Source organism: Mesoplodon bidens (genome assembly GCF_964165515.1).
Source record: "Mesoplodon bidens genome assembly, chromosome: 18".
Lineage (NCBI taxonomy): Eukaryota > Metazoa > Chordata > Mammalia > Artiodactyla > Ziphiidae > Mesoplodon > Mesoplodon bidens.
The window spans coordinates 2,378,617-2,399,851 of record NC_138175.1 but is presented as its reverse complement, the minus strand read 5'-3'; the positions used below and the strand labels follow the sequence as shown (position 1 = coordinate 2,399,851).

Below are 21,235 nucleotides of genomic sequence, written 5' to 3'. Positions count from 1 at the left end.
AGATAAATAAATGAATAAATAAATCTATAAAAACACCTGGCTCCCACCTCAAGCACGACCGTGAATTAGTGACACTGTACACACGTGTGTGCATGTGCATGCACCATGGATACACGCACATGCACGTGTGGGCTAGAGACGCGGCTATGCAGAAGGACAGCCTGTGCTCTTGCTGAGAATAAAATTCAAGGCTTGAAATACAGGCTGGGGTTACAGAACCACCGTTTTCAGCCCTGAGGCCTGGGAAGCCTCTATGTTTTCATCAAGGGGCTCTGCGCTAACAGCTCGGAGTCCTGACGTAAACACGTCATCGCCCTGAGACAGTGGATGGCATTCCTGCTGCAGAACGGTTATTTCCTGGATTTACAGAGTGACTTTGCAGCCTCTGAAACCCCAAGAAAATACTAGCTGCTCTGGCCCAAACGCAGACTGAAGACTCTCACGGGCTACACTGGGGGCCTCGGTAGGACAGGTGTGGCCGGGCTGTCCTGCTGGGAGCTCTCTTGGTTATCTGGGGCCTCATTCCCTGTCTACAAAGCGCCCGCATCCCCTGGAGGAAAGTGGGCATCCAGGTGCACAGAGGCCAGCACACCCCCTGCTTCTCTCCTGGCACGGTGTGGGGGGGTTGAGGGGAGCTCCGCCAGGAAGTTGGCTGCTTTGGGCTCCGATCTGCCACTGCAAGTCCCTCTGTGCTGCCCCCTCCCTGTCACCTCCCTCCTGCCGAAAGCCAGCGCCCGGATTGGGTGCACACGTGGGCCCCCTCAGCAGAACTCCTGGGTCTGTCCAGCCTCCGTCTGAGCTGGAGGGCGACCTGGATCAGACACGCAGCCTGGCTGGGCACCTGACCAAACGCTGGCCGAGCTCTGCCCTCCTCTCCACAGGCACCTCGGAATGGGCGCCGGACCTGCTGGCTCTGTGTGGCACTTGGCCCCGGGACCCCCAGGACAGGCACGGCTTGGGGGAGCCTGCCCGGGGACAGTGGCTCCGCCTGCCCGCGCCGTCCGGGCATCCTGTTGGGGCTGGAGCCCTCACGGCAGGTGGGCTTGCAGAGGTCTGGAGAGCTGGGGGGGTCGTGCGCAGCACCTGCCTGGCAGCCTCCAGAGCAGCAAAAGAAGCAAGGGAGGCAGCCACACCCCCATGGAATGATGTGTGTCCGCAGCTGCTCGGTGCCTGGCGGCCATCGCAGGGGACACACAAGAAAACCTCCCTGGGAGGGTAGGTCAGGGCAGCTCCCAGACCCCGCATGGTGGTCTCAGCCACCCACCGGCCCCAGCAACCAGGGGACATGCGGTGATGGGAGACACTTGGGATTGTCACGGCTGGGGGCGTCATCCAGTGGGTGGAGTCTGGGTGATGTGAATACCCAGCAACACAAGAGACACAGCAGACGGTGCCGGGCGGGATCCCGCTATAGACGGTGCTGGCAGGTGCCTGGCTCATGTGCTCGGCCGTCCCCGCCACGGACCCCAAACCGGGATGCCATCCTTGTTAAAAACACACAGCTCCAGGCGCCGGCCAGACACAGGATGGATGACCTCGTTAACACCCCACCCCCGCCCATGACCGCCGAGCTCCCCACCCCGGCTCTGTCCTCATGGGGCCCCCAGGACCACAGAAGGCAGGCAGGCAGGCAGGCAAGTCATCACGATGGACAGATGGGGGAGCGCAGGCCCTCCCGCAGGGGCCGGGGGTGTGGGAACCCCAGGACCCACAGTTTAACGGGGTCCCCTGGGCCACCCCATCTCTGGGGCTTCTCAGCAGGCCTCAAAGCCGCCTCTAACTTGCTGCTCACCCAGAAGGCGGTGCCACCTGGGGGGGGGTCCCGCCACTGGGCTCACCGGCTGCTTCACAGGGTCTGCCCACCTCAGAGGGCCACAGGAAGGTGAAAGCTAGTGCAGAGCCACATCCTGGGCTCTCTGGCAGCCTCGGGAACCAGGGTGACTGGGGTGGGAGTGTTCACAAGGCCCCAGGAAGCCGATTTCAGGGAAAGCAGCCCAGACCCCTGCGTCACGCAGACAGAGCCATGGCAACCCTCGACCCGGGGGCACAGGGCACCCCACTCTCAGGAGCTGTGTGCGTGGGGACTGGACCAGGAGCCCCGGGGGACGTGCCAGCCCCTCTGACTCAGAGGACAAGGGCTCCTCATGGTGTCTGCGTCCCCCCAAGATCCTGCCAGGCTTATGTCACACTCACCAGGGCTCGGCCTGGGCCCGGGCATGGGAGCCCACAGTCTGTCAATGGCCAGTCTGGAGATGGCAGCTGGGGGCAAGCTGGAAAAATCCCAGAGCCTCAGGGTGCCCAGGCCGCGCCCTGCCCAGTGCTTTCCCTCCTGCCACTGCCCACGGGCACTCCTCCCAGGACGGTGATGCTGACTGTGAGAAAGTCATTCCCTAAACCAGGGTGGGCGGGTGTCCACTGTGCAGGAACCTTCCACCTGGTCCCTCCTGAACCCTCTGGGGTTCCACATAACGGTCGTGTATGTGGTGGAGCGCACTCAACAGGGTACCCCCAAAGTTCATGTCCCCCTGGAACCTCAGAAGGTGACCTGCTCTGGAAAAGGATCTTTGCAGATGTAATCAATGCAAGGATCTCAAGGTTGAGACCGCGGACTGGGGTGGGCCCTAACTCCCCGAGAGCGTCCTTGTAAGACACAGCAACAAGGGGGCCACGTGAGGACAGACGCAGAGTGATGCAGCCACGAGCCCGGGAACCACTGGAGCTGGAAGAGGCGAGGAGGCTCCTCCCTCCAGGTTTCAGAGGGAGCTCGGCCCTGACTTTGGACTGCCAGCCCCAAGACTGTGAGGGGGTGATTGCTATTGTTTTAAGCCCCTGGTCTGTGTCCTGTGCCACGGCTGCCTCAGGACACTCCCCGTTTCCACTGTGCCTTCACAGGCATGGTCAGGACATGCAACAGCCGTGGCCTTGCATCCCGCCTCATCATCACGGGCCAAGCGAGCAGGTGCTCGGCCGTGGGACTGAGCCCCATCTGAGAGTCAGCTCTGTAGGATCCCTGCCCTTAGCGGGTCTCCTGCTCCACCCAGAGACCAGGCACCCTTGGGAAGCTGCATCCCACAGCTGGCTTGCCGCGGGCCCCTCTCTCCTGTCTCCACGCCCCGGGCTGAGCGCATGGTGTCTGGTGCCTATTCTCCTTCACTCTGCCTCGGGCATGGTGGTGACGGTGCCCATTCACCGTGGCCAGCATCTGTCTCCGGTGTCGTCCGTCTCTTAAACTCCTGGAGAAGCTGCCCCGGGACCTCAAGATCAGCTTCAAGCCTCAAAGGACCCTCCCTGCACTGCATAGGCTGCAGAGACCCCTAGGCACTAAGTGTGCCCAGCACAGGGCCGTGTGGCTGCCGCCCCGTCCTGCTGCGGCCCCGTCCGAGCAGCTGACCACCCAGGGCACGGGTGAGCAAGGTCGGCAGGGGGAGAGAGCCAACTTCTAGGCCTTTGATTTCATCCCCGAGGGTGGCATGAGCAAAGCATGTGACTTCCCATCTGTGATGACTCTGGACTCGGAATCTGCACAGAGACACGCAGGCCGACGGAAAGGTCTCAATTAAAAAGAAGCAAAGAGCACCCAGAGGAAAGAGCCACCCGTTGTCAGAGTCCTCCCGCGGTGGCCGAGGGGTGCCCACGTCTGCCGTGCGACCTGCTGCTCTGGGCATTCGGTAAGGCGCAGACCGGCCCGCCCTCCCCCTTGGCCCCACCCATCTCCTGGGGCACAGATGACCATGGGGAGAACTGAACCCCAGCCACGTGGCCCCCGTTACAGCATCCTGCGGTCCCGGCATGACCCTGAGCCCCTCTGAGACGGCCTCCATCACAGGTCCCCTAAGTCCTGCACTAGGGGAGGCCGAGCCCGGGAGCCCCCAAAATGTCTCCCCTCCCTGTGAGGACAGCAGCCAGGTTCACAGGCCGCCCGAACTGCCTGCCAACACCCTGAAGACAGTTTCAGGCGGCCACCAAGGCCTGGGGCCGCTGTGGCTACTGTGGCCACTTCACACACGAGGACACCAAGGCTCCAGCAGGCGAAGGGCCCTGCTGAGTCCCAGACCCTCCCAGGACGAGGGTCTCCTCCCTGCCCCCCAGTGCTCTGGCCACCAGGCTGGGCTGCCCGGGCCCTTCCCCACCAGCTCCGGACACCACCCTGGGACAGGATGCAGGGTGGGCCGTCCCTCGAGGGAGCTCTCGTCCCCACACACAGTGCCCATCGTCACAGGCCTTGTGGGGTCATGACTGGACGCCGACCCTCCTACAAGCCGGGCAGGGTCGGGCCGCCACTGCTCTGTGCCCTGGGGGCCCACTAACCTAAGAACTAAACACACACTGTCAAGTGACTCCCAGCCGAGTCCCAGCCCTGGGGGCACGCTGGTCTTCACAGCTCCACCGGGGCCTCCCTGCTGCCAGGGCCCCCTTTGGCCCAGGTGGACCCCTGCCACCCCTGCCCTAGGTCACCCCATGGCAGTGCCCGGACACAGGTGACCAGCACAGGGGCCGGGAGCCTCCACGCCCAGGTCTCCTGGACACGGGGGCCTACGTCTCAGCGCCAGGTGATCTCGCAGGGCCATGGAGGCCAGGGCCCGGGGCCGGGCCTGTCGGTTCCCCCTCCCGTGAGCTCCCCCAGGGGGCACCCTTTACCTGCAGGGTGACGCCACCTGTTCCAACTGCTCCAGGAGACGCCGGGGGCCCGCCCACCGGAGGACACAGCCGAGTAAAACCACAACGGTCCCACTGTGTGTCCTCCAGGAGGGCCCGCCGGGGCTCAAGGGACGAGCCTTCCCCACTCCCACCCTCCGGTCTTGGAATGGCCTGACCTCGGGCCGTGGGCCTGCTGGGTGTTGTAGGTAAAGGGCCGACAGACAGAAGTAAAAGGACAAAAGCAGGCACGAAGTGCCCTCTGCCCACCGTTGTCACTCAGCCCTGGTCCTCGGGGCACCCCCTCCACACCATGCGCTAGGCCTGCTTCTCTCTGTGGCCGCCCCTGGCCAAGCCTCCCCCACCCCACACTTCGTGGCCACTGGGATCTGAAATGCCGGCCTGATTTCAGTGCCCCCCTCCTGAGAAGGCTGGGGGAAAATCCAGAGGCCTCGCGTGGTGCCAGGCCCCGCATGCATGACTCCCCCGGCCTCCGGGCCACCTGAGCCCCTCCCGGGCCCTGCAGAGCCAGCCCCGGTCACACCAACTCTGAGCCTTCATCCAGCCGTCCCTCTGGCCCTCAGAGGGGCCTTTCTGATTGGGGCCGAGCCCTGCCTGCCTGTCTGCGAGTCTCCTGTGCACATGTCTGATGTCCACACACCAGACACAGCGCAAACCCTGGATGGCAGGGCCGAGTCCTCAACTGGGTCTCAGCAGAGCCGCACCTGGGGCCTCAGAAAGTTCTGGTGAAGGAGGACAGGAAGGAGTGCAGGACTGCCCACGAGTCTCACTGGTGACAAGGACGAGGCCTGGAACAGAGGCCTGGAACCTGGACCTGCCGGGCCCCATGCCCCAGCCCCTTCTGCAGCCCCCAGGCCCCTCTGGGCACCAGGCAGGCCAGGCGGGGCCAGGCACTGGTTAAGGACAGAGACGGCGCGTGGGCCGGTCTGTGAGATGCGGGTCATGTCCTCCAGATGCACCATGGCTCGCGGCCGATCTGGGCACCATCACGCTGAGCCCCTGCCTGAGGGGTCCCGGCCCTTCCGCCAACATTCAGCATGGGATCCTTGGGGCAGCCGCCCAAGGGGGAAGTCAGGCGACTCTCGTGGGGAAAGGGCTGTTTTCACAAAGCGTCCTCTACAAGGGAGGGCATCCATCTGGGAGGGAAACCAGCGGACAGGAATTTTGCAGACACTGCACTGCCTCCCAGGTTCAGAAAGGAATGGCTTCGGGGGGAGGACGTTTTCGATGGCAGTAGAATTATAAACACGTTATGTATTCAGACTGAACAAAGGTTCTTTGCTATCCCCGCTGAAATTTGTTTTTACAAAACTCCGGCCCCCCTACATTCTTCATCAGCCTGTATCTAATCACACCAGCCAAGCAAAACCTTCACCAGCAAGCCCTCTTCAAATGACACTGACGTGCTTCCCAGCTAGACCGTCTGAGGGGCGCAGGATGGGTTTTCCCTCCTACCCACTGGTTTCCGCCCACGAGCTCTCAACGGCAGGGGGTCCCCCTCAGCTCCATTGGTGCTCCCATCTGCAGCACTCCTGGTACCCGGATCCCAGCCTGGCCAGGGTCCTCCAGACAAAGTCTTGTCTTTAGGAAGATGCTGGAACCTGAGATCCCAGGAAGCCAGGGGACACAGAGGCTGGTCTCCCCGCTCCCCGACACACGGGGCTACGGGGGTGGGGGTGGTGTTGCTCTGTGTCCTCACGGTGACCTCAGCCCCTATGAGACCACAGATCTGTGGCAGCCACGCAGAAGGCTACCGTGGGCCTGCCATCCAGCCGTCCTGGAGAAGCCGGTACCTCCGTTCACCAAGAGACACCGAGAATGTTCCCAACAGCATCCCTCTCAGTAGCCAGAAACGGGGAGACTCCACCTGCCCACAGCATAAACTCTGCGGCACATTCACGAGAATGCGGCCCAGCAGGAAGACACACTGCCACCAAACGCCACTGCGTCGGCGCCCATCATGGGAGGGGTCGGCATGGCGGGTAGCCATCCACAGGGCACGGGGACCCTGCTGGGGGCTGGGGGCACGTTCCCGTGTGGAAGATCCAGTGGCACTGGCAACGGCACCTCTCAGCCGTGCTCCTAATGCAGGAGGTGCGTCGTCAAGCTCTTCCCACAAACCACCGCCCACCCCGGTCACCACCAGGCCCGCCCCGTGTGGGCAGGACAGCGGCCTCTGTGTGGCGGACCTGTTTCGCCTGCTGCTCTGGGACGGACGACCCGCGGGTGACGTTCAGCCCACCTAACTCAGTGTCAGTACTTCTCCCAGGACCGCATGACGCGCCGACTCCAGTGACACCCGTTAGCTAAGGCGGTGGATCTGGGGCCGGGCACTCAGAGATGGGGACCCCTCCCCGCCCCAGGCTCAGCAGGGCCTTCTGGGACAGCTGGGAGACCCCAGGGGCTGCACTCACCCTTCCCGAGCTGGATGAAGCCGAGGAGAATGATCAAGGCCAGCGCCAGGAGCTTGGCCGCGGCGAAGGCATCCTGGACGCGGGTGGCGGCCTTCACGCTGTAACAGTTGACGGCCGTGAGCAGTACTGTGGAGACAGGGGCAGCGAGTGAGTCCTGCGGAAACGCGGGCAGAGGGGCTGGCGGGGAGGACCCCAGTCCTGAGGTCACAGGCTGAGAGAGAGCTGTGAGCCCAGGTGCTCCCCAGGCTGCCAAAAAGGCCTTTCTGTCCTAATGAATGAATTTGAACACCTCACCGCCACCTGAGTCCGTCCTGCAGGAGCCCTCAAGGACAGCGCTGTGTTCAGAGCAGGCTGAACGCACAAACTGCCATCTCGGCAGGGGGAGGGGGGTGGCGCTCAGTCACCTTTCTGCTCCCACCTGACACTTTAGCACAAGTGTCAGGCTCTCCCACAGGCACCCAAACTTCTCAAGGTGGGAACCCTCTCTTCAGAGGGTCCTCGTAGGATCCCACAGGGACACAGGGGGCGCAGCATCAGCCTGACAAGCCCGGGGGTTGGTCCACGGGGGCTGAAGGAGATGCACAGCCCAGGGTCCCAGTGGTGAGAAGAGCAAACGAGCACCAACTCTGCGGCTGGTGTCACAGCAGATACTCAAGACCCAAACTCCATGCCAGTCACCACCACAGGGAGGGAGAGGAGACAAGGGGTGGGGTGGGGGGGCAGCTAAGCCAGGTTCCCCAAATGCGCCGACACACGCAGGCCCCGCCTTGGACCCCAGGGAGACCCCTCCAAGTCCTGAGCAGAGGTGGAGGCAGCACTTAGCGTTCAGGGACCTCACGAGCAGCCACTCTGCAAACTCATCACAAAACAAAATTAGATTAAAACAAAGGCAGCAAACCAACACTCAACACCCGTGCCTTCCTACTGCAAGTCCTACCCCTCAGCCGAGTCCCACGTGGAAACAACGCACGCCGTGAGGCCAGCGCTCCAGTGCCCACACCACTGCTGACGCCAGCTACCCAGGGAGATGGCCGGGGCGCAAATGGGGCCTTTTATTCTCGGTAGGCTGGCGGTCAAGCCAGCTACCCAGGGAGATGGCCGGGGCGCAAATGGGGCCTTTTATTCTCGGTAGGCTGGCGGTCAAACATTAACCAGCACAGCCTGGACCCAAGGGAAGGGTGTCTGTCCACCACGCCCCGCACACACCAGCTTTTCCCAAGGGCTGCGGTGGGTGAGGAAGTCTGGACCCGGCTTCTGCTCCAGACAGAACCAACCCCGGGCTGGCAGATGCCACGTGGCTTCTTCCCCCAGCTAAATCAATTACATGCACTTTTACAATGTGAGGGAACGGCCACCAAGAGACAAATCCACGCTAATTAACTAGATGAGACCTGAGAGTTCAGGTGTAAGAAAAGCAGGGAGTGGCCCCTGAGCTCTGGTTAGGACTGGGGGCCCATACTGCACCCGCCCACGCTTGTGTCTTCCGGAAATTAACTGATACCCAAATACCACCCTCCCCTGTCACTCTCTCTTTGCTGCTCTAGGCCTGGCTGATGCAGCTGCTGACCAAGACTGTTTGCTATGCCCTCAGAAAGTTCAGGTTGAAAACTGTTTCAAAACCAGTTGCTTTTGGTTGCTACTCCTAAACTGAAACCCTCAGATGTTCCCAGACCAGATATGAAGGCCAAGAGCTGGCACAAATGGCCCTGGAGGGGCCCTCACTCGTGGGGACCCTGGCCGACTCTGCACCTGCCAGAGGCTCGTGGTAAAATGAGCTGCCTCAGGGTGGTGGGGCTTACACGAGGCTGTGAGAACGTGGGGACAAAGTATCCATGTCACAGCACTGAAGCCACCTCCAGCAGCAGGAGCTGAGCCCGGGCTCAGATGAGGGGGCCGACGTGTGCAAGGGACAAACAGCACCAGTGACCTTCACCGTGTGGCTCTGGGGTGGACACGCTCTCAGTCCAGGCCCTCGGGACCAATGCAGAGACAGCTGTCCCGTATTAAGTACATCAGCACTGCCATTCCCAGCACAGAAGGGGAAACAGAGGCTCAGAGAGGACCCCTGTACACGGTGCTAGGGGCAGACCCAGATCTCTGAGGCCCGTCTGATCTCCCACTGCCAGGTCGGGGGTGGGGGCGGGGGAGGAGGTTGAACAGCAGAATTCCCTTCTCCTGGGCATCCAGGCTGGTGCGACCTGCCACGTGGCTGGGACCCAGGGTGAGGGGGCCTTGGAGGGCAGCCCAGGTTCTTTCCCACCACCGGCCCCAGGGAGCCTGTGCACAGTTAAGGCGGGAGGGGGCTTTTCCGGGACAGTCGCACATTATGGGGAATGTGACGGCCCTGAGGCCTTCCCTTCCGATGTGCCAAGAGCCTGACAGATTGCATCACACTCCTCCATTCATACTGGGCAGGAAGTGGGGAGAGCCGTGGCCAAGCCACACACGGGGAGGTGGCGCTTCCCACCGCCAGCCCTGCCCAGCTGCCCTGTCACCGCTGCACGACTCACCTGGTTTGACTGACCCCATTTGGGGTGTGCACCCCAAGGGGAGCAGAGGCACCTCTCCCCACCTCACAGATAAGGACCTGGAGGATCCAGGAAGGGGGTGTGTCTGGCCCAGAGCCCCAGCCCCAGGGCCGTCCCACTGCGGTGGTCACTGGGGGCGGGACGGACCGAAGCCCAGGGCCCCTCCTCTACCGACCCAACGCCCTCCCCTTCAGGAACACAGGGTGCCACCCTGCCTGTACGGAGCGGAGCCCACCCGGCAGGTGTCCGAGCCCCTGTGGACAGAGGGTATTGTTCCATGAGCTCAGCTCCGTGTCACAGAGTGGACAGGCAATGCCGGGCTGGCTGTCTGCAGTAGGGAGGGGAACGGGCTGGATCCCAGAACAAAGCGGACTTTGTAATATTCATTTCTTTTATAGAAATAAGAACTGAAACATATGATGAAACTTTAACGTCTACTGACTTCAGCTGATGAGTAAACAAATGCTTTATTATCCTCCCTAGTGACCTTTCTAAGAAACTCTGAAATGAAATAGAATCTAAAGTAAATAAGGGGATTCACTAGGACCTGTGTCTCTTAGCCTTAAGGAAAGCAGTGCTGGGAGGCTGTCTGGGAGGCTGGATTTGCCTCTCGGCCACACTGGTTTTAGGCCCCATCACCTGGACAAGGTGCCTGACTCATCAGATGGAGGGGGGTGACAGGGATATGAGAGGCTCCGGGTGTCACACAGGGTCTGCTGCTGCCGCTACCACTACTCCCAGCAGTACCCCCCAATCTGCGCTGCGTGGCAGGGGGAGGACGGTCTACCCCAGGGCACCCGTAGGCGGGCTGCTGGGTGAGGCCAGCACACTGGCGAGGGGGCACCCCGGCTGGCAGCCAGCCCCCTTGGGGTTCCCCGTGCCAGCACCCCCAGATAAGCACCCCGCAACAGCTGGGGCCGGGGAGATAGAGCCCAGCGGCCTCCGGAGAGGAGCGGCAGTGGGCTGCGTGCAGAAGGCGGGGGCAGGCGGGGCCTGGCAGCTGTTGCCACAGGCCAAGTGGGAAGCCCGCCCTTCAGGGCTGTGCCTGTCCTGCCCTCGTCCTGCTGTGACACGGCCACCTATCTGGCCTGCAGTGGCGCCCCAGCTCAACCTCGCAAATGAGCTGGGGGCCCTGGGGCTGTGCTGGAGGGCACGCCACCCTCTGCAAAGTCACCGTTCCTCTGCCAAGGGACCCACGAACTCGCACTCACACCCTGGTCCGCCGCCCCCCACCCCAGGGGCTCCACCTGCACCCCGTCCTCGTGCCCGAGACTGCAGGAAGTGCTGCCCAGTGGGGGAGGGAGAACCCCGTGGCTGGCCTCCTGGGCTGCTCTCACCCCGTGGCCCGGGGACAGCTGGTCACACTTAGAGCCGGGCCATGAGCGCCAACTCCGGCTGCGGCCTGGACGACCAGGTAGCTTGAGTTCAGAGTCCTGTCTGCAGACCGCAAGGGCCACACGTGCCCAGGGGGCCACCCGGGCCGAGGACAGGGGCTGGCCCACGGGCTCGGGGATGCACGGCAGCTCCCCCATCTGTTATTTCTCAGGACCCCCTTGAGTAGCGCCTCCGGGACCCTCCCAGACCCTGAGCACAGGGTGGCCGGTGGGGAGCTGCCACTGCTCCGCCCACCAGCGTACACATGGGATGGGTGCCACCCGTCTCTGGGAGGGCGCTTATCTGAGCAGTTCCCAAAGGCTCCTGCCCAGCCTTGCCTGGCGTGACCTCTCACCCCGGCCTGACCGGTTATCTCACTCTCCATGCCCCAGGGTCCACCTCCCGATGATAACTCTTCACACATAGGCTGCTGTCAGCTGTCAGCCACTGCGGGCCAGCCTCCCAGCCCCCTGGTACATGCTGCGCAGCCGGCTGGCTGTCTCACTCACAAGGGAGAGCTTGAAATGCAAGGGGGCCTGTTTTCATTTTAAAACACCAAAACAAAACAAAACAAAATACAAAAAACACACCCAAATCTTAGTTCCCTGAACCTGCACCCCCTGCATTGGAAGCGCGGAGCCTTAACCACTGGACCACCAGGGAAGTCCCTCTGCTCAATATTCTTTAACACCGTAAATGGGAAAAGAATTTGAAAAAGAATAGATACGTGTGTATGTATAACTGAATCACTTTGCTGTACGCATGAAACTAAAACAACATTGTTAATCAACTATACTCAAAAATAAAATTAAAAATTTTTAAAGTTAAAAAAAAAAACACACACACACCCAAATCCATTTCCCTCTCTGACAGACGGTAACACCCTGATGGGATTTATCAGGCCCAGTGACCAGGGCTGCCCCTGGATTTTGTGTATGCTGGTAACAAAATCTTCAACAATCCTGGCAACAAGGGCAAAGTATGAGCACCTGCTTGCTGCATGCTCTCCGTCACTCCGTGTCCTCGGCACTCCCGGGGGTCCCCTCACCCCCTCTGCTGACTCGAGGACAAACACAGCAGACAAGGTCATGACCGAGGCCGACAGAACCATCTGAAACCAAAGCATCTGGGGACGGGCTGGCCCCCACTCATCAGAACACCCGTCTACTGTCCCCACGCCTCTGATGGGGCCGCAGCCGTGGACCCTCCCTTGTCCCCGGCCCAGTGTCTGTAGGGACCGTCCCTCCAGGATAGAAAGGGGAGTGCAGGTATCACTTGGGTTTCATGCAGGGTCCACGGGTCAGAGCCCCAGAGCCTAGAACCTCACTACCAAGTGAGTCCTACTAAGCCACCAGTGGCATCCTCAAATGAGTCTCTGAAAAAGGTGCTTTCTGCACGTGGCTTTAGGACGCTTAATAAAAAGGGCCAATACTTGAGGCAAAGACAGTGGGAGGCCCAGCAGTAACTGCCACCCCACACAGGTGGGAGGGGCCAAGATGCCAGGCAGAGGAGCACCGTTTTACCCACAGCTCTGCTGGCAGGTCCCCGGCGGCCCCCAAGACAGGAGAGGAAGTGGCTGGCAGGCTGGGCGTGTTGCAGGAAGCCGGCCCAGCCCGGTCTCTTGGGGCAGCAGCTGTCACGGGGCCAGAGAGCAACAGCAGCTGACTCCTGTGACTGAGGCCGGACGAGCCCTGGGCCCAGGCAGCCGGCCCACCTGCCGTCCGGAGCCCCCACCCGCCAAACAGCAGCACTCGCTGGGCACCTGGACCCGGAGCCCTGGCTGCAGGTGGGCCGAGGCTCCTCGACTGTGGCCGGTGAAACCCTGGGCTTGCATGACCCAGGCGGCTGGGAGAGTGGCCAGCAGCGGGCGTGACCACCAACACAGCATCCAGTCGCTCTGGCGTTCTTGGCCTGCCTTTACTGTACAAAACCGCCCAGCACACGGGGACCCAGGGTTCACAGCGGGTGCTCGGTGCATCGGGGCCTCCGCTCTGGTCCTGGACACCCAGATGTCCACTGGGCTTGGTGAGAGCCCCCTCCAACCCAGGCCCGGCCCCATGGCGGCCTGTGCCTCCACAACCCAGCCTCTTCCCCTCCTGCCCTAACTCTCTGCCTCTTAATAACAGGTAGGTCTCCCCGCGCCCTGGAGCGTATCAGAGTCCCCTGAAGACCTCGTAAAGCAGGTCCCCGCACCCCAGAGCGTCGGACTGGGCAGGCCCGAGAACCTGCATTTCTGACAGTTCAGGGAGAACCAGGGGGTGACTTCACGATGTGTAATTCACCTGTACTGGCTCTCAGAGAGTGCACGCACAGGACCCAACTGTACCCCAAACACCTGAGAAGGCCGACCTCGCTTCCAGGCGCGCTCAAATACAGAGCCCACTCAGGGTGACAGTCCGGCTCCGGACCCACCCAGGACCCCACCACCGGCCACTCCAGATCAGAGCCTCCAGAGAGTCTGGAAAACTGAAAGAAAATGAAGGAATTCTCAGGGGCAGGGGCTGCTCAGGTGGAACCAAGGGCTCCAATTCCAGTATCTGATCTCCGCAGAGAGAGGCAGCGGCCGCAGAAGCAAACGGCCGCGACACCTCAGTCCAGTTGGGACGATGCCCCTCCAACACCCCCACCCTTGTCGAGCCACTGATTTCCTGCAAAAAGAATTGCTAACGGGCTGAGTCACGTTTTCAAATGCGACCAGCCCTGGAACGTGTTTCACGTTTTCCATTTTTAACTGGGGCCGGGTGACGCCTGGCCACAGAGCTCCCCCTGCTTGGTGGTTGGGGGTCTCAGCGCGCACCAGGAACAGGACTGACACTTCATTTCAAAACACACTAGGACTTCCCTGGTGGCGCAGTGGTTGGGAGTCTGCCTGCGAAGGCAGGGGACACGGGTTCGATCCCTAGTCTGGGAAGATCCCACATGCCGTGGAGCAACTAAGCCCGTGCACCACAACTACTGAGGCTGCGCTCTAGAGCCCGTGAGCCACAACTACTGAGCCCGTGTGCCGCAACTACTGGGAGCCCACGCGCCTAGAGCCCGTGCTCCACAACAAGAGAAGCCACCACAATGAGAAGCCCGTGCACCGCAACGAAGAGTAGCCCCTGCACAGCAACGAAGACCCAAACACAGCCAAAAACATAAGTAAATAAATAAATTTAAAAAAACAATAATAAACAAAACACACCAGAAAAAGGCAGATTCAGTTCACTCTGAGATCTGCTGATACCCGAGCCCTGAAGTTAGCAAAAACCCCGCAAGTCTCACTTTTTTGGGTTCTTCTGAAGCAGAGCCCTGCAGAATACAGAGGTTCCCAAAGGTCCCCCCGCCTTCAACCCCGGCCCCAAGGACAGCCAGGACCCATAGGAGGGAGCCCCCCTCCAAGTTGGCCCTGATTTCTAACATGCTGTGTGACCTTGGGCAGGTTACTCAGCGGGTCTGAGCCTCTGTTTCCTCATCAGCTAAATAGGAATACTGCTGCTGGCCCCACGGGTGCGTTTTAACATGCAGACACACCGACTGGCACGCCTGCCGAGTGAAGACATGCTGAGGACGGCCGAGGCTGTGTGTGCAGGGGACTCCGTGGTTAGTCCCCAACCCTGGCTCGCACCTCTGTGGTTTGGAATCCCACCCACCCAAACCTGCTGCAGCACCTGAGGGTGAGAGGACACTGCAGCATCCACCCAGCCCCCTCATTTGCTATTTGGGGTCAGTGGAGCTCAGAGAGGTTGTCCGACTTGCCGGAAGTCACACAGCAGTCGCCAGGGGAGTGGGGTGAGGATGCCCAGGCCTCCTAAGTCCCACTCCCATGTTCTGGCCACTCGACTGGGATCTTCAACCCCAGCTGCCCATGACAGGCTCCACCCCCCGCTCCCCCAACACACACTGTATGCACTATTTCAGACCTGGCTCTGCCTGGGAGGGCCTGGGCGTCAGTCCTCTGGCCACGTGGTCCAAGGTGCAGCCAGGGAAGAGACCCACCAACCAGGGCAAGTCCCACAGGGCCCCACCCACCACGAACACACATCTACTGACACCCTTGGAGGGCAGGGGACGGCTGGGTGGGGGGCACAGAAGCAGGCTGTCGCGGTTGTGGGGGGGGCTGGCAGGGCTGACTTCAGAACCCTTCGACCCTGGACAACAGCTCGGCCTGAGAGGCCCTCCCCACACGGCCAGAGGGCAATCCCTGGTCACCTGGGATGAGGCCAGACGTGGACCCTCGACGACCCTCTGTGCCTCAGCAGGTGAGCTGGCCCCCCAACCCCCCGACCCAGGAATAAGTGCTCATAACCGGACTCTGGTGACCTTCCCTCCCCACTCAGACCCCCGAACCCGGCCCCTCAGCCCGAGCTGTCAGCCCCTCCCGGCCCCCCTCACCCCACCCCCGCCTTGTCCTTTCCCTCAGCTCTGAAGGGGTCTGACACTACGGCCGGTAACACGTGGTTGCTGCTGTGTGGGGTGCCCAGCCAGGGCCCCTCCACCTGCCGCTGTGCCAGGCACACCTGCTCCGTCGTGCTGCATTCCTGGACAGTCCTTCCAACCCCAGACCCTCGCCGTGACGGGCCGGCAGATCACACGCCCTCTGCAGGCACAGCGTGACCACCCCTCCGTGCTCCAGGCTCTGAAACACAGGCCCCGCGAGGCCCAGCACCCAGGCCCCGGGTCATGCAGCCAGAGAGCCGGAGCCAGGGCCCTCGCAGGCCTGCCAGCTGACTCAGGCTGACAGGGTGCCCTAGCAGGGGACCAGGTGAGGACACAGCCCTGCAGCCAGCGTCCATGCCGAGGGCTGAATCTTGCACCGGCCTTGGGCAGCTCACGTGGACAGGGACAAATCGCTGGGTGGCCACAGGGTTACAGTGGGCCATGGGCCCACATCTCTGGGCAGAGGCCTCGGTTCTATACTGGCTACACTCGGGGCGACTCACAGACGATCAGGCTGTCAGCCAGCAGCCAAGGTCAGGGTGACTCAGAGGGCAGATTGGGTTCCCGGTATCATGCTGGAGGCTTCACAGGGCAGGCACATCCCACTGGGGGAGGGTGGCGCAGCCCAGAGAACGCCCCTGCCTGAAGGCAGGTCTGGACGGACAGGCATGGGGGTAAAACCACAGCCCTCCCCTCCGGCTGCCTGGTCAGCCCACCCTCCCAAGCAAGAATTCAGGATCCTGCCAGGACTGAGGAAAGAGCTGGGTGGGGAACTCCTGCCAGGATGTACATGGGACCCCAACCATCGAGCCAAGAAGCTGCTGGACTGGGCAGTGGTCCTGCTGGGGGAGAGAGGACAGGACAAGGCCTGTTGGTGGGGACAGGCGTGTTCTGGGCAGCTCCCCCAGCCACTAATCCAGACAAGGGCCCAGGAAGGTCGCCCTGACTGACTGGGGGTGTGGAATCACGTGCCCCCCGGTCCCCGGCACCTGCTGTGAGTCACCGAAGGAGGGGACAGGAACTGGAGGCCAGCGTGGGCATGGGACAGGGCCCGTGGCCACTGGGCAGATGGAACCCATGGGGCAGCTGTCAGCCACCATGCCCTGGAAGCTTGTTTCCAAAATTCTGAAAGGAAGTTAGAGGTTTTTCTAGATGGTTCCCTATAAGGGGTCCGACTCCCCACAGTGTGGGGGCAGCGCTTCCCAGAGAGCCCAGGACACACACCCACCTCAGATCCACTAGTGTGCGCCCCTGATGACCGGGCACCTGGACATGGCGACCGACACTGTCCTGGACGCCTGATACCCCCAGCACGGACACGGCTGTGTCCCCACGCCGGATGACAGAGGAGGCTCCGGAGGAGAAGGGCGCCACAGCCCCGCTCCCGCCCACCGCGCTGCAGTCTCCCTGGCTGTAAATTGGGGGCGATGACACTGATTTCAAAGGCTGGGCCGTTTATGCCGTGACGGGGGCACCGCTCTTGGGGGGCGGGGGGAGGCTCCCAACCCGGATGGGGCCCCAGGGTTCTGGGAAGCTCTCACCGCGAGTCTGGGGTGAACGAGCAGGGTGGACACCTCTGAGCAGGGTCTGCACATTCCATGGGATCATCAAAGGGGTCCGTGACCCAGGGGAAAAGGGTCAGAAATGCCCTCCCTCAGTCATGCGCTCTGTGAAATACCCGCCACGCCCCGTGACTCGAGCTGGAGCGCTTTCATGTCTGGCCCAGGAAGTCGGATTTCAGGGCTAATTACCATGCTGTCGTCTACACTCAGCTCACAGCTCGCGATTCTGGGGTTGCCAGCTCCTTGGAAACACCCAGAAGCCTCTGCTTCACGTGGCGAGGGGTTCAGGCCGGGCGGCTGGCAGGCGTCCAGACACGCTGAGCCGGCCTCGGGCTGTGTGCCGGCCTCGCTGTGACGGGCCTGGGTTGAGGCCCGGGGACAGAGCGGTGGACGCGCCAGGAGGGGGGCCCCAGCGGGAAGCCTGGGGGAGCGGGTGTGCTGCCGCACCCCACCCCCTTCAACCGACCCACTCAGCCTGGAGCCAGCTGGCCGTGGCTCACCCCCAGCCACGAAACCCCTGCCTCATCCGCACCCTCCACTGCGGGGGACAGCTGTGCCCCAGCCCTAGGCGGGGCCGCCCCCCCAGGCAGGGCCGCGGTGCCACCTGTGCGATGGGCAGCTCAGCTCGGCCCCCGACAGGGAGACGCCGGCCTTCCCTCCTCCTCTCCAAGGCTCTCCTTCCTTCTTTCCACTAATAGAGGGGAGGAGAGCAGTTTGCAGGGCGGCTCAAGAGGTCAAGGGCGGACGCCAGAAGGAGGGCACTGCTGAGAACAATCACAGCCACCGTGTGACTGGGGCCCCTGGGTGCCATGCTCGTTAGACACGCAGTGGCCGAGGGTCCTCACAGACACCCACCATGAACCCCCATGTCACAGATGCAGAAACCGAGACTAGGAGGTCCCGCGAATTTCTCAAATCAGAACCCGGGTCTGTCCACGTGCAGAACGCAGGCTCTTTACCTGACACCAGTGGAAAATATCTCAGGTCACGGGTCCCTAGAGGAACAACAGCTGTGGACCCCCTGCCCCCACTCCAAGCAGGTTTGCCCGAGTAAGGGTGACAGTGGGGCGGGGGCAGCTCACTCTAGGGGAGCCTTGGCAACCCAGTCTGTCCCCTGTGAGAAGGCAGGAAGGAAGTGTTTCCCAGGCCACACCAAGGGCCACCAAGCTGGAAGGGGACGCAGAGTCCCATTCTTGGCCACCAGCAGACCTGCCAGGTCCTACGAGAGAGATGGAGGACGTGCACGACCACCAGGGGGTCCGGGTGGCCGTCCTCCCCAGCAGGAGAGGGAGAAGGGCGGGCGACCAGGTCTGCAGCCACTTTCCTGACACCTACGTGTCCTGGGCAGGAGCGACCACAACAACTCAGGCCCCGATCCAGCAGAGGGAGATGGGAGCCTGTTCAGACCCCCTCCCTTAGGAGCTTCTCCATGAGATAAAGGACTCAGGTCGCAGCTGTTTCTGAACCACAGCGGCTCCCAGGTACCTGCCCTGGGCAGCTCCTCGCTGTGTGTATGCCTCGTCCAGCCTCTCCAGATCCCACCCGACCCATCACAGAGAGAGGCGGCCAGGAAGGCTAGAGAAATTGCAGACGAAAACCCGGCCAGGCGAGAACCTCACCTCTCCCGAGTGACTTCTGTCGCAAAGATAAAACCCAGTGTCACCTGAATCTCAAACAAACGTTACCAAGTTTTTCGCTAAGTGATAAATAACCCACGCAAACCTAGACTCACGGGCTTCCCTGATGGCGCAGTGGTTGAGAATCTGCCTGCCAATGCAGGGGACACGGGTTCGAGCCCTGGTCTGGGAAGATCCCACATTCCGCGGAGCAACTAGGCCCGTGAGCCACTACTACTGAGCCTGCGCGTCTGGAGCCTGTGCTCCGCAACAAGAGAGGCCGCGACAGTGAGAGGCCTGCGCACCGCAATGAAGAGTGGCCCCTGCTCGCCGCAACTAGAGAAATCCCTCGCACAGAAATGAAGACCAAACACAGACAAAAATAAATAAATAAATAAATAAATAAATAAAATTTAAAAAAGTATTTTAAAAAAACCTAAACTCACGCCAAGCTCCCGGGGCCATCGGCAGAGAGTTACGGAGCTCGTGTTCCTCTCTCACCTTCATGACTCGTTAAAAACATGGAAACACCAGGGCTACGCCATGAAAGGGCCCCATTTCGTCAGATCTACCAGAAAAGGGACTCCTCCCCTCCGCCCGCTTACACTGTCAGTGGGAGCATTCTAAGCACTAAAGCCAAACTGAGTCACAATAAGCAGAAAGGAGCTGTCCTGGGGCGAGACCAGCGGACAGGAAAGATCAACTAGCAAAACCGAGAAGAACGTGTTTCCAGAGCCCATGATACACTGTTCAAAGAGCAGGCCCCGGGGCCGTTCATGAAGCACCAGCACGGGCTGCTGGGCCAGGGGTGCATGTGCCCCCTGCGGGGAGGGGCTCAGGAAGCACGCGATGCAGAGGCCCTTTCTCCTCTCGAGGAGAAGTTCTAGAACCCAGCCCGTGTGCAATAATCGAACAACACTCAGAAACTTTCTGTGGCTTTTTGCTGCCTTCTCAGACACCCCTAAGAGCAGGCGCCCTCCCTGGATGGCCATAACCTTTCTCTGTGCCCGTGAGAGCAGCCCGGGCCAGCGGCGCCGAGTTCCACCAGCCTCGGACAGGCCCACGTCCCCCTCTAGACACAGCAGGCTCTAGACTAGCGCTCACTCCTGCAGACAGCATATCCCTTTTTGTTACTGAAAACCTCCTTTCCATCAGAAAAATCAACAAACACACACAACACACTCACATGGGTGGTTCAGAAGAAAAGAGCTGAGAATGGCTGATGGACACACGAAGAACGTCACCCTAGCTCACACCAAAAGGGGTTCCTGTTCACATGACCCTCCACGCTGGTGACTGGAGTCCTGGTGAGGGTGTACCCACCACAGCCCCTCCAGAATCCATCCCGAGCCTTTACCTGCTTAAACCCAAAAGTTTAAGAAAGTAAGGGATCCATTTTCCAAGACTAGAAAGTGGGCCCTTTAAAGGCAGTATTATGTCATTACGTCCTGGGCCGAAACATTAAATAAGATCTAGCAATGATGAAAATCACACAATTAAAATTCTTTAATTGGGGCTTTTCTTACTCAGCCCAAAGCATCGTCTGAGAAGCCCACCAGAAGCCACAGGTTCCCCCGTCCTCAGGCACATCGACTGTTGCTGTGACTATTCCTAGATTTGGACCAAAGGTTTTTATAAGCTGAGATCCTCATCGCTGAGACTCCCCCCAAAGGCAAAACGCCCCCCCACACACAGCGTAGTTGCTCTGTCAGGGTCTCAGGTCTCCTGGGGTCACCACTTCCCAGAGCGCGCCTCAGAGCTCTGAAAGCCCCTCATCGCTACCAGCACCACGCAGTGAGCTTATGCGGAGGCTGGTCCCCACGCTCAGAATCCCAACAGCATCAGAGTGCACTGCTGGTCAGAAGCCGCTCCAAGGGACGGCCCAGTCCCCTGAGTCTTGGGGCTCGGAGAGAAACCACAAAGCAGCCCTGTTAGCTCTGCACTTCTGTGCACCGTCAAGGTGCAGACAGAGCCTCAAATCAGGTGGCAGCTCTGAAAGCAGGACACTTCCATCTTGCAAGCCTCCTTAGATGTTTGCCAAGGGGTAGGCGTAAAACTGCAGCAGCCAAAAAGCAAAGAAAATTGCGTGGCTTTGGGTACAAATGATTTTTTTTCCCCCTGAAATCCCACCAGAAAACAGCCCACCAACGTACCAGGACCTCCTCCACCAACATACTGGGACCTTATCCACCAACATTTGGACTGTACCCAATGGCTTTATTTCAGCACAGCTTGGGACCCCAAAGCCACCCTGCACACATTTAAGTCTCAGCCAAGCACTTCTCTTTTACAACTCACTAGGCAACCTTCAGGGGACTCAACACTGCTGCCTACACGAGCAACTCATTCACTGCCCACACAGAATCTTATTACTATTGGTTTTGCATGAGTCAGCCTTTCCTGATTAGCTGGTTTGAATGAGGTGTGTGGGCTTTTTTTGGTATTTTTCTTTTTAAACTATGATTTCTCTCTTGATAAAGAGAGTTTCCTTTGGGAACTCAAATAGACAGGTAGTTGGCTTTCAGGCACTCCACGTGGGTGCCTTGCAAGAAAGTAAGGATATTGCTTCAGCTCCAAGAGCTCTGGATAGACTAACTGGAAAGGTTAGTTCCGGCTAGAGGCTCAGGGCGGGGACCCTGCTGTCGGCAGAATTCCCAAGGCGGTGA

At 60.7% G+C, this 21,235-nt stretch overlaps 1 protein-coding gene across 1 annotated transcript in view; it reads right to left on the bottom strand.

Annotated features, from left to right (window-relative positions):
- SLC7A5 (solute carrier family 7 member 5) overlaps positions 1 to 21,235 on the bottom strand; it is a 33,130-nt gene that overhangs the window by 11,087 nt on the left and 808 nt on the right. Inside the window, exon 2 of the mRNA XM_081217379.1 lies at positions 7,071 to 7,196. Within this exon, the coding sequence (XP_081073505.1) occupies positions 7,071 to 7,196 (126 nt within the window). The remainder of the gene's footprint in view (positions 1 to 7,070; positions 7,197 to 21,235) is intronic.